The 12,514-nt window shown below is 40.5% G+C and overlaps 1 protein-coding gene across 5 annotated transcripts in view; it reads left to right on the plus strand.

The window, feature by feature from the left end:
• spag9a (sperm associated antigen 9a) overlaps window positions 1-9,254 on the plus strand; it is a 23,316-nt gene extending 14,062 nt beyond the window's left edge. For all 5 annotated transcript variants that reach the window (XM_024271965.2, XM_024271963.2, XM_024271966.2 and 2 more), the window contains 20 exons: window positions 767-824; window positions 894-1,046; window positions 1,118-1,169; window positions 1,404-1,534; window positions 1,619-1,675; window positions 2,865-3,029; window positions 3,099-3,228; window positions 3,306-3,395; window positions 3,470-3,761; window positions 3,829-4,044; window positions 4,132-4,342; window positions 4,422-4,538; window positions 4,705-4,785; window positions 4,877-4,944; window positions 5,024-5,172; window positions 5,939-6,110; window positions 6,232-6,345; window positions 6,723-6,899; window positions 7,565-7,702; window positions 7,814-9,254. In XM_024271965.2, coding sequence (XP_024127733.1) covers window positions 767-824; window positions 894-1,046; window positions 1,118-1,169; window positions 1,404-1,534; window positions 1,619-1,675; window positions 2,865-3,029; window positions 3,099-3,228; window positions 3,306-3,395; window positions 3,470-3,761; window positions 3,829-4,044; window positions 4,132-4,342; window positions 4,422-4,538; window positions 4,705-4,785; window positions 4,877-4,944; window positions 5,024-5,172; window positions 5,939-6,110; window positions 6,232-6,345; window positions 6,723-6,899; window positions 7,565-7,702; window positions 7,814-7,932 — 2,690 coding nt within the window. In that variant the 3' untranslated portion in view covers window positions 7,933-9,254. The remainder of the gene's footprint in view (window positions 1-766; window positions 825-893; window positions 1,047-1,117; window positions 1,170-1,403; window positions 1,535-1,618; window positions 1,676-2,864; window positions 3,030-3,098; window positions 3,229-3,305; window positions 3,396-3,469; window positions 3,762-3,828; window positions 4,045-4,131; window positions 4,343-4,421; window positions 4,539-4,704; window positions 4,786-4,876; window positions 4,945-5,023; window positions 5,173-5,938; window positions 6,111-6,231; window positions 6,346-6,722; window positions 6,900-7,564; window positions 7,703-7,813) is intronic.
• Window positions 9,255-12,514: the final 3,260 nt, after the last annotated feature.

The following is a 12,514-nucleotide window of genomic DNA, read 5'->3' on the forward strand; positions in this document are numbered from 1 at the left end:
TTATTAGGAGTGTAACGGATCGCAAAACTCACGGTTTTAGGGCTATGGTTTGCATACTTTTTTTGATCAGTAAAAAAGAAAAAACTGAAATTTTAGAGCCTAAAATTCCCTTTTTGAAAAGACTAAAAGCATATTTAATAAAATATATATAAAGTACTTCAAATTATTCAATATATGCTCACAAACACATATTACATCAAAAATGTGCCCGTTGAGACCTATTTATAGAAACAAAACAAATTTGTACTTTGAACACAAGCAAATTTGATTTTTATATCTTCATATGATTTCATTTACATATCTGGAGACCAATCTACAAAAACTGAGAGAAAAGAATGCTTGAAAATAGTTTTGAAAATACCAAATCTGTCTGGAGTACCGCCTTAAATACAAATCTCCCTTTTCCCTCCCCACTAAGTGTGTTGATCCGCAGTACACTTGTGTGCTAAATCGTGGTTAGTGATCCGTACGGATCAGTGATCTCTTACACCCCTAATTGTTATTAGTTTCTGATGATATCATTCGCTATTTCGTCTTTTGTTTTTCACACACAGGCAAAGCATTTTGAACTTTTTTTTCTCCAGTTACAAAACAGTTTCCAGACGCACACATTTCTTATTATACGTACAAAAATCTGACAATTTTTTTCAACAAGTACGAAACCTTTCTACGGATGGCAGATACTTTTGCACCAAATCTAACTCCATACAGTAGTGGCAGCTGCTGGTATTTGTTGTTGTTTTTACGACGTTTCTTCTCCCATCAGGAATGGGCCGGGAAGTTGAGAATCTCATTCAAGAGAATTCACAGCTGCTGGAGACAAAGTGAGTGTGTGGTTTGTTGTCCCGTTGATTCATAAGCACAAACTCCTGAACGGCACCTGTTCGCTGCAGGAACGCCTTGAACGTGGTGAACAAAGACCTGATCCTGAAGGTGGACGAGCTGACCTGTGAGAAGGAGCTGCTGCAGGGGGAGCTGGAGGCCGTGCAGCAGGCCAAGAGCAAGCTGGAGGAGAGGAACAAAGACATGGAGGAAGAACTTAAAAAGTGAGCAGAAAAACACGGCAACTCACAACTTCTAGTGTTTACACTGTTCATGTAATCTATTATCTTTTCAGAGTGCGTCTGGAGATGGAGGACGTGAAACAAAAAAGCAAAGATGAGGAAGATGTGAGCCTTTTTTTCTCTTTCACAATCATGTCTGCTAATAAAAATAAAAAAAACAAGTTGTTTTCTATGTCAATATTAAGCTCCTGCTCCTGATTCACAAGGATTTGAATTAAAAAATAAACCCAGAAATGCAGTTTTAAGCTTGATTTATCATAAAAATTCCCCAAGAACACCATTTTCATCCTTAAAACCACAAACCTTTGCATGTGTGTCTTGAACTTGCTGCTGCCACAGGGCGACGTACCCACAGCTCAGAGGAAGCGCTTCACCAGAGTGGAAATGGCCAGAGTGCTGATGGAGAGGAACCAGTACAAGGAGCGGCTGATGGAGCTGCAGGAGGCTGTGCGGTGGACGGAGATGATCAGGTAGAACAGAAAAGGAATAAAATCGTTCTGCTTTAACCGTTTTCACTCATCAGTGGTTGTAATCGTTACTCTCTTTAATTGAAGGGCTTCGAGGGAGAATCCAACTCTAACAGAAAAGAAGAAATCCAGCATCTGGCAGTTGTGAGTTCTTTAAAATTCCTGCATTTTGCTGGTAACTTTCCCAAGTCATCTCCACAGTTAAAATCAAGTGTTCTGAGGGTCTTTCTCAGGGATGTAAGAACTTGATCTTTTCCGATCCCCTCTTGTCCTTCACTAACCCTTTGTCCTAAAGGAATCCAACTCACACAATCTCCTCCCTGGAGTTATCCATCACTAACTTCTAAGTCTGCCTGCTGTTTCTCTCATTCTGTCACATTTAGACAAGACAGGTTTCACCTTTTCTAACGTAATTTTCAGACATTAAATGTGTTTTCTTACATCGTATTTTGTAAGTTTAAAAATATTAGATGAGTCTTTTTCATGTAATTTGAGAGGTCAGACAGTGAAAATAGTCAATGGATTCATGTACTATTATGTGGCTTGTACATGACACATACCCTGTGTGAGCGTAGCATGGGATGTTTGTGAAAAACATTTAAAAAATCCCAAGTTAAAAACACAAAAAACATTCAATTGGTAACAGAATAATTAAAACTAGTAATGAAAAAAATACTGTCTGACATAGAACAACATATGTTTTCATTTAAAGTTTTTTTAAGGAAATCCAACAAATGACATTATTATATAAAACTAGACAAAGTACTAGAAAATGTATCTATACAGTTTTCCCTCGCTTTATCATGATTCACTTATCACAGTCTTGCTTTTTTAGTGCAATTTCACATGCTTTTTAAATATTTTTATTTTATGCTTTAACAGCGCACTGTGTTCTGCCTTCTGATTGGCTGTTGATTTGACGATCAATGCCCCGTCTTCTCTACTGAATGTGTGCAGCTCTCCATATCTACATACATTTTCAATCGTAATCGCAATCTACCTATTTTTCTATGAAGGTTTAAACTTTGAGAGTTTAAGCAAGAGAGAAAAGTGTCAAAATGTTCCTGTATGTCTGAAAAAGTGCATAAAGTGTGTAAGTTCAAACATCTATCTACTTCGTGATTTTCTCCTATGGTAGATAATTTTTTTGTAGAACTTAAATGAGGGAAAACTGTATTTATTTCACAATGTAACTGTGTTTGTAAATGGGTGTAGATGTGATTATTCTTCAGTTTCCAGCATGCTTGTTTGTGTGGTTGACCCCCTGCCTTGCTTTTTCCCCGCTCTCCTCTCGGCCGGTTCCCTCTTGGCTTTCTGTCACGTCCCCCCGCAGCTTCAGCCGACTGTTTAGCTCCTCCTCCAGCGCCCCCACCATGAAGAAAGTCGACTTCCAGTCAAACATGAAGTACAACTCGCCGGGCAGCTTGGTGAAGAGGAGCAGCACCTTCTCGCAGTTCCCCACGGAGAAGTCCAAGATCTTTGATTTCGTCAATGAAGGGTGAGTGAGCCAAAAACTGAAGATTTAAGTATTCAGTCTTTTATCTGCTTATGTTTCTTACGTCTACAGATCAGAGCAGTGCAGCTCCCCCTCACGTAAGGAGCAGAAGAAAGCCCAGTACCAGCAGGTCAAGGCCCACATGCAGAAGGAGGACGGCCGCGTCACCGTACACGGCTGGAGCCTTCCAGGCAAACACAAGGTGGAATCCCACTTCCCGGTTTTCCAGACTCCCGAATGCTCCAACTCTATCTGAAGCTTTCCTGTCCTCTAACTCAGGTGGCAAACGGTGGACAGGTGGAAAACAAGATGAACTTACCCGTCCCAGTTTACCTGAGACCTCTGGATCAGAAAGATGCTTCCATGAAGGTGCATTACTGAACAAACACATGACAGTGTTGATCTTTTATGTACGCTTTATGATGCTCTGATGTGTTCTCCAGCTGTGGTGTGCAGCAGGGGTCAACATGTCAGGGGGGAGGACGTCCTCGTCAGATAGCAGACAAATCAAAGGCTCTCAGAGCAGCCTGGACCAGCTGGAGCAGGACAGCAAGGACCAGGAGAAAGGAGAGAGGGACCCCACCATCCAGGACGAGGTCTCCAGCAGGGTGTGGGTGTGCATGAGCACCCACTCCTCCACCAAGGTGCTGGTGCTGGATGCCACCCAGCCCTCAGACCTGCTGGACAGCTTCTATGCTTGTAACACGCATGTTGTTTGCATCGCTAGTGTTCCAGGTAAGTCCTTTAGTGTGTCCCAATGGAGTTTATGTTTTGGGGGTTTTAACAGTTATGTTGCTTTTAGGCGTGCTAGAGACGGATTATCCAGCAGGTGAGGCGGTACCCCAGGATCCAGAATTTTTCCAAAGTGACTCTGTGTCGTTAGCCGGGAGCTTGGCTAGCGTCGGCTCGACGGGCAGTGACGGCACCGGGGCAGTAGAGGGCGCCACCGCTGTTCCTCAGACAGCCAGCTTGGGTGTCACTGAGCAGCCCACAGAGTACAGCGCCACATCAGACTCAAGTGAGTCTTCTCTTTAATCCACAAGATTATCTAATCTAAGACTAACTTTATTTTAAGTTTATGTCTCTCTAAATGTGTCATTCGCAGTTGAGATCTCCAGAGAGAGCAGTCCTGCAAAGGACTGTGTTCCCGCAGCGGAAGAGGCCACCGAGGCCACAGAGGCAAACGCTGGTGTGGGCGAAGACGGAGAGGAGGACCAAGGGACAGATCCAAACCAGGCAGGGATCTACACGGAACACGTCTTCACCGACCCTCTGGGGGTGGGACCCACTGAGGGCTTTGCCGATGACACCCAGAGGTGGGAACAGAGCCAAAAACTCACAAATTCACACTTGAAGACACTCTAATAAGGTTCAACGAAATCCTCTGAATTTCAGGGGCTCTGGGGAGGGCGGTTTGACATCCCAGTCAGAAGATTTGGACTCATCAGAGGCTGAAACGCTGAGGATGAGCAGCGCTCTTCCCACCATGTGGCTGGGAGCTCAGAATGGATGGTAAGTAAGACAGCAACCACTAGAGGGAGCTATCAGCTCAGACAACTTTCTTTTTAAAAACACTTATTTTTTATCATAAAATTAGCATAAACATTTTTAGTTTTTGCAGCTGACATCCTAACAGATGAAATTGAATTATGTCTCCTCATCATTTCTTTGTTTTAAGCCTTTATGTTCACTCATCTGTGGCTCGATGGAGGAAGTGTCTCCATGCCATCAAGCTGAAAGATTCAATCCTCAGCATTGTGTAAGTAAATAGTCATTTCTGCATTTTTTTTTATTTTTTATTTTTTATTCTATTATGATAAAAAGAGCACTGTCTTCTTTTCTTGCTACAGGCATGTAAAAGGAAGAGTTCTGGTAGCCTTGGCTGATGGGACCTTGGCTATTTTCCACAGAGGCATTGGTAGGACGGCTTTTATCACGTCAGAAATGGTCTTGTTGGGTTAAATTCATGCAACAACATCTTCCGTGTCTCCAAGCAGATGATCAGTGGGATCTGACCAACTATCACCTGCTGGATCTGGGTCGGCCGCACCACTCAATCCGCTGCATGACAGTGGTGCACGACAAGGTGTGGTGCGGCTACAGAAACAAGATCTACGTCATCCAGCCCAAAGCCATGAGGATAGAGGTATATTGTTATCACACGCGTTCCCCCTCCACCTAAGTTTCGTTGACCTTTGACCTTGGGAAGAGGCCGCCATCTTGAATTAAAAAATAAATAAAAATACACTATTAGTACCAGCTACAATTGAAAATTACCCCAAAAGATTTTCTTCGAATGTTTCTTAACTTCTCGGGTGTCATTGTGAAGCAATTGTGAAATAAATGTTGTAATTAGATGTTGAAATTTTTCAACGGCGTGCGCGTGGCGAGCTCAGAAAAGTGACGTTCTCTTATTAGTTCCACATTTTTTAACAGAATATTGTGAAAATGTAATATATTGATCCCAAGCCAAAGCTAAGCAAAATAATATAACACAAGATATGAACATATTAGGAATGTGGGCGTGGTTAACAAATAACCTCCGTTGCTAAGGAAATCCAGAAGTTTACTTTTGTTGATTCTTCTAAATTTCACGTCAATCCGTTCGGTATCCCCAGGGGACCAAAACATAAAATGGTTGCTAAGGAGATTAAACCAACAGAATAGCCGCCTTTTTGAAAAAAGTGGATTTTACATCAATTTGTCACATATGGCTCAGACCAGCCTTACAGAAAGTGAAAGGGGGGAGTCAGAGGTGCCTAGTTGTTGCTTAGCAAGTGAGGTTGTCTCAAAGGTATGTTGCGCGAACAGCGCCTGCAGCCCATCCAATGCCACTCGCTGCTTTAATTATGTTTTTATTATTTTCAGCAGTAACACAGACACCAACCTGTCATTCTTTTTTTCCTGAGCAGAAGTCTTTCGATGCTCATCCCCGCAAAGAAAGCCAAGTGCGGCAGCTGGCTTGGGTTGGAGACGGGATCTGGGTGTCCATCCGCCTGGATTCAACTTTACGCCTGTTTCACGCCCACACCTACCAGCACCTACAAGACGTGGACATCGAGCCCTACGTCAGCAAAATGCTGGGTAAACATTCTGGTTTTTCCATCGGGATTTTTACTTTTCCACCTAAAGGAAAAAGCTTACTTTTAGTATTTCGTCTTGAGTATCCATAAATGTCAAGCTCTCCTCCGTGTCTTGTCCTCAGGAACCGGTAAACTGGGCTTTTCGTTTGTAAGAATCACGGCTCTCGTCGTGTCCTGTAACCGCTTGTGGGTGGGAACGGGAAATGGAGTCATCATCTCCATTCCTCTGTCTGAAGGTATGGCACACACATAATCTTTCAAAACAAAGATGCCATTTAAAAAAAATATATTTGTGCAGATAAAAGCTTCTCTAGTGAGACCTGCTGTCTCTTCCGTCCTTTCAGTCTCTTTGTATTGTTTTAATTATTTTTCATGCCTTAGGTTTTATTAAAGCAAGAATAAAAACATCTCCGATGGAGCTTGTTGAATAAAAAATGGATAGGTTGCCATGGATACTGCCATCTCTTATTGTCAGAATGTCTCAGACTCCCATTTGTTTGGTTTTTGCCATAAAACTCTCTTTGAGATGGAGAAAGATGAGCTCCACCAGGTTTACATATTAGAAGATTTGATTAGATTTCATTCTTTTATAATGTTTTTTTTATTTTTTCAGCTAATAAGTCAACAGGAATAGTATCAAACCGACCCGGCGGGGCTGTGCGTGTATACGGCGAAGAGAGTACGGACTGCGCGCCCCCTGGTGGCTTCGTCCCGTACTGCTCTATGGCCCACGCCCAGCTGTGTTTCCACGGACACCGAGAGGCCGTCAAGTTCTTTGTGACCGTCCCAGGTGAGAAGACAAGTGCAGAGGTGGAGCAGGAAAAATTACGCCAATCAAAAGTCCGTTATATCTTGTTGTTTTATTTAAAATTCTATTTAAAGCTAATAAAAATCTTTTTTTGTATATTTTTGAGAAAAACACAAGTTTTCAAAATCATTTACACAAAACTGGACTTGCAGGAAATAGCTGTTGTGAAATACAGCAACAAAACTCACCAAAATTTCCACACACCAGATGAACCTCCCAACTATGACATCACAGCCTGTGGTGCCGCCAAAAAAAAACAGGAATGGGCCGAAAATCAACTATGGAGCCAAAAAAAAAAATAAATCTAAATACGCAAACAAACAAAAACACACATGTCAAGGATATCCTCGGAAACTTTGAAAATTATTATGGGATGGCCACACGACTCATGGCTTGGCAGCCATTTTGTTTCAAAATCTAAGATTTGGGGAAAACGACACTTTTGTTTGTTTGATTTTTTTTTTTACAAAACTTCACAAACATGTCGCCAGCTGGAGTCTACAACCACCTCAGAAGTTTCTTTGACCTTTGACCTTGGGAAGAGGCCGTCATCTTGAATTTTAAAAAAAGCACCTTTAGTACCAGCTACTAACAAAAACTCGTCCTAGGCTTTTTTATCGATCGTCTTGTTGGTTTTGTCACTGCAGGTCAGGCGATGCCGCCTCCAGGCTGTGCCGATTCAGGCTCTGATGACCCCGCCTCAGAATCCTCAGATATAACCTCCTCCGAGCCCAAAACGTACCTGGTCATGAGCGGAGGAGAAGGCTACATAGACTTCAGAATTGGTGGGTGCATTTTGGCTTTTTTATATCGAATTTGACTTGTTTGTTTTAGATTTTTATGACAAATTCAACAATCTTGTTTGAATTGGAGTGTCCTCATTTTGTTGTTCTCAGGCGACGAAGGCGGCGAGTTGGACGGCCTGTCCGAGTCGACAGGCAGCCAACAGTTGGCGCCCACCAAGGCGGAGCAGAGCCACCTGATCGTTTGGCAGGTCACCGCTTCTCATGACTGAAGCACCACAGACGGCAGCGTCAAAGTCGGGGGCGTTGACTCGCCCTGCACGCCCTCCAACAAAGCTCTGACTTTTATTTAACGGTTCCTTCTGCCCGAGTAAACGTCTCTTTGTACAGAAAAACTGTCATTCTTTTTAAGTCCATGTTTTTGTATGTTTTATTTTTACCACCAGCTCCGATGTTTGGGTCGAATCCGTCCGGATGTTCCTTCTGTTGGATCACAAAATGGAAGAAAATTAGTCAAATATTTGTCTTAAAAGGCTTATTTATTTAGACTGGGGAAAGCAGGTTTGTCCCATGCGGTTTTTCATGTTTTAGAAGGCCCCTCCTCTCCTCCTCGTCTTCGTGAGTCGATGCTGCCAGCCTCACCAGCTCAGTGCTTCCTGTTCGCTTCAGCTCGTTGGCACTTTAAGACGTTAGTCGTTAGAAATGTGAAGGAACAAACGCTTGTAAACTACACTGCTGTGTCCTAACTGTGTGAAGGGAACACATTTACATTTCATTTTAGAACAAGAGGTCAAAGCAACCAAAGGAAGGAGGAAGAAGTTGGAGATGACGTTTTCAGGGCATTGTTGGAAATATGCTTGAAAAAGGGAAATAATTCAAACATATTTCCATTGTAGTGCACATAGAGTGTCTCCTGGCTGCTTCATTTTTTCATGTTATTTTTCATTTCTGAGACATTTCATTAAGTAATAAGCAGTATAATTACTCACTGTAACCTAACACTATTAAATAATATCGTTTTAGTTGTTTTTATACAAAAAATTGGGCCGTGTTTGGTCTGAAGTCCATTTCTATGATCTGTTTGCCATTCCAGTATTTATTTTCATTGTTATGGAGCCCTCTGGGCTCAGAATGTAACTTTCTACTCAATTAAAATGTCATAGGAGGCTATTGTGAACAAAATAGTCTGATGAGTTTACATTATTGTTAATAGTGAAAAAAAGAAGTTCATGAAATAATGTTGGAAACTTGACAGTTTTCCCCCAAAAAACAAACAAAAAAAATCATTTATGAAACTATGCATGTTTATTTTTTTAAGGGATCACAGCTCTGTTGTCTGCTAAATCTGTTTTTTGCCACTAATTTGACAGGATTGGATGAAGTGTGTGAGTTTGAAAACGTGTGTTTCTGATTTGCGATTGTGTGTATGTGTGTTTTCTGTGCTACATCTGTAAAAACTCCCAGAGGCTGATGGGATGAAGCCGTCATACTCAGCTTCTCTGGAGACAGTGATTCTTCATAGTCAATGTTTGCTAAAACATGATCATAGCCTTATTTTTTAACAATCAAATAAACCCAGTTTCATGGAGGTCGAGCTGTTCTTGTGTCTCATTTATGTTAGATGTATTCTGGAATATTCCAGCACAGAAAGTAAAAGTGTTTTCCTAACTTATTTCCTCAGGTTAGCTCACAATTATGAAGAAGCAGAAACATTTATAAGAATATATCATTATAATATACTAACATTTTGCTTTGTTTGATTTGTTTTTTTTTATTAATTTTTAATATTTTGATATTTCGATTTAAGAATTCAATAGAGAATCTGATTTAAGTTAGTTTGATTTGGTCTTGTTAAATTTAACACATTTTGGTCTGATTTAGTTGGATTTGCTTATTTTTTTGATTCGATTCAATTTAGCTTGATTTGACATCATTTCTTTTTTTATTTGATTTAGCTTGCTTTGATTTTCTTTGAGTATATTTAACTTAATTTGATTTAGTTTCACTTGATTCAATTTGATTTAGTTTTATTTAGTTTTGTTGAATTTAATATAATTTGGTTTCATTTTTTTTATTTGATTACTTTTGACTTGATTCAATTTGATTTAGTTTGATTTGGTTTAATTTAATTTGATTTGGTTTTATTTAATTATTTTTGGTTTGATTCCGTTTGATTTTGTTTATTTTAATTTAATTTGATTAGGTTTGATTTAATTTGATGTTTTAGCATTGAAAATAACACATTTATACAATAAAAAATGACAAAACACAGATAAATCAAACCCATTTCAGATATCAATCCACACAGTGATTCCAAATAAAGACAAAATATACAAAGATAATAGAAGAGGAAGCTTGACTAATTATTTAACATACAAGTAACAGATGCAGTAAATAAACCATGATAGTCCATAAAGCTTTATTTGTTGCTTGATAGGAAGTGTAAAGAAGTCAGTTCATGTAATTCCACCTTTTTTGTGTTGTTGTTCTTTATATTTTACATAGTTGCCACAACCCAGTTATATGTATCAAGTAACACAATTGATTGTTTTTGATTATCCTCAGAAAACATTCTTATATATCCTAAGTAGGGCATGTCCAAAGTCTGATTAGTGGACCAAATGCATCCATGTTCAAATTTCTATCGGCCTGCTAGTTCCCATACAAAAATAAAGAAAAAACAAAAGTATGCACTCCCAGCATTGTCTAAGAACTTCAATTTATGTATTGAGATCGGCCAAATTATGTTAGCTGATGCAAACTTGTGGCAGCAATCTGTGGCTGACACAAATCTTTAGATCCTTTGAGGCCAAATGATCAGATTAGTTTGTTTCTGTGATGAAGACCACAGTGGTTCTGATAAGTATTTATGTTAGATTCCAGTTTAAATGTAGAAGTTACAGGGAGCATTTCATGGTGAATAATGTGTAACATTTCATATGAACCCAGATTTACGTTGACATTTTTTTCCCAAAACTTTTCTTGATTTTAATTCTAGTATTTAAATATATATTTTACAGTAATTTCGATTAAGAAGAAAACATATTCAGATCTGTCTCTATTTTTTGTGAAGAAATTAAATATTTTCATCCAATTTGTTAATTTACAGTTAATGTTGAAGAGTTCAAACACATTTTAACTTCTAAATTCTGAAAAAAGTTTGGACACATTTTAATAAAGTATTCCTTGTTTTAATGAAAGGCATCATTCTAAATCTGTTTTTCTACTCAGCCGTGTGTGACGGTTGCATCCTTTTCCAGCCGTCTCTGGGCAAAAAGCAGATCCATAACAGGAGCACAAATCGACAATTTTAAAGGACAATTTAGCCTTTTCAGCAGAGAGAAAGCTGGAATACCAGAAATCCGATCGGATTGGGTGCACGATAGCTGAGTTCATCATGTCCTTTGTGTTGTGAATAGATCACTGTAACCACGAGTCTGGAGGAACAAATCCACCCATGCTGACACCAGATGGTGCTGTGTGTTTATTTTATTTCCACTTTCCATCAGCTGAGGATATGTTTCAAAAGAACATCTTGTCTCAAAAGAAAAAAACAAAACAAAACAAAAGAAGCATGCTAGCTTATAGAGGTTTTCATGCCTTCCTGATTAGTTTTAAAGGCCTGAGCCAAAGAATCTGAGCATCACAAGATTTAATTTGCCATTTGGGGAATTTTGTCTGTTAATGCTAAAGCAGCTTTTGCAAATATGCATTTGAAACAATGACAATGAGTGAAGGTCACGTGATCTTCCTGGAGTTGAATGCAGCATCCCCGCGTGTAATTCGCTCCTCATGACATCACAGCTTGAGCCCACCTCACTTCCTCCTCTGATCCCCTCTCCTCCTCTCCTTCAGCCACGCATGAGCTGACAGTGGTGAAGCACGCACAAACAAAAGAGCTCCCTGACGTCACCCAGTGCGTGGAAGCCCAGACAGGCGAGCCTGAGACTGTCATGTCAGGGCTGCTCTCAGATACAGAGAGATGTGTGTTTCAATTATCACCTCAGTGTGCATTTCCTCGTTGCTAAGCTTTATTCTTGTCTGAGGATCCTTCTTTTAGATCTGAATCGAGGATTTGAGTTAGTCCGTCTTTTAGTGGTTCTGCATCAGATTCATAATGTGTCCTGGCTGCTAATGTGACATTGAAATGCATCCGGCTAAGCTGTGCGAGGATGCAGTTAAAGTTAAGGAGATGAGAAAAGCTAAGGGACTGGAAAAACACCGGAGCGGAGTGGGAGGATGCCAGCAGAAAGAGGAAAGACAGGAAGCTCACTCAACGACATTGGAATGAAAATCACACAGCAGCAGCAGCGAGGATGTGTTCAACTCAGTCTTTTTAATGTCATTTTTTCCAACCTGTTTTCAAAATAAAAGCTTTTTATTTTAAAGAGAAGTGTGGGTTTGTGCAGTTGCCTCATAGATGGGTCTGTGTGGCCTGTTTTGCAGAGGAGCACATCATGTTCTGATTTAATATCCTCACATGGTCACGGTGAGAGCGTCCTTGGCCTCCCGGTTAAGTGTGCAGTATTTTCCTTTGATGGACTGGCCTAAGCATTTTCACATTCCATGCAGCAAAGCATCCCAGGGCTCTTGCATCACTCTGCGCACATTGTGAAAGAATTTCAAGTTTAAAAAAAAAAAAAGCATGAGGAGGTGAGATGGTACGGGCTGGCCTGCGGGGTTTGTGTGTGAGCCTATTTATAGCAAATGGGGTACTGAAGTGAAGCAGGAAACAGGGACAGCCAGAGGTGATCCAGAGTTGGATCCTAATCCTTCTCTTCCAATCTGAAGGAAAGAACAATTATTCACCCACAACAGCTGAGTGGAGGATGCTGCAGCCAGAGATGCACTCCT

Source organism: Oryzias melastigma, linkage group LG8, assembly GCF_002922805.2.
Source record: "Oryzias melastigma strain HK-1 linkage group LG8, ASM292280v2, whole genome shotgun sequence".
NCBI lineage: Eukaryota > Metazoa > Chordata > Actinopteri > Beloniformes > Adrianichthyidae > Oryzias > Oryzias melastigma.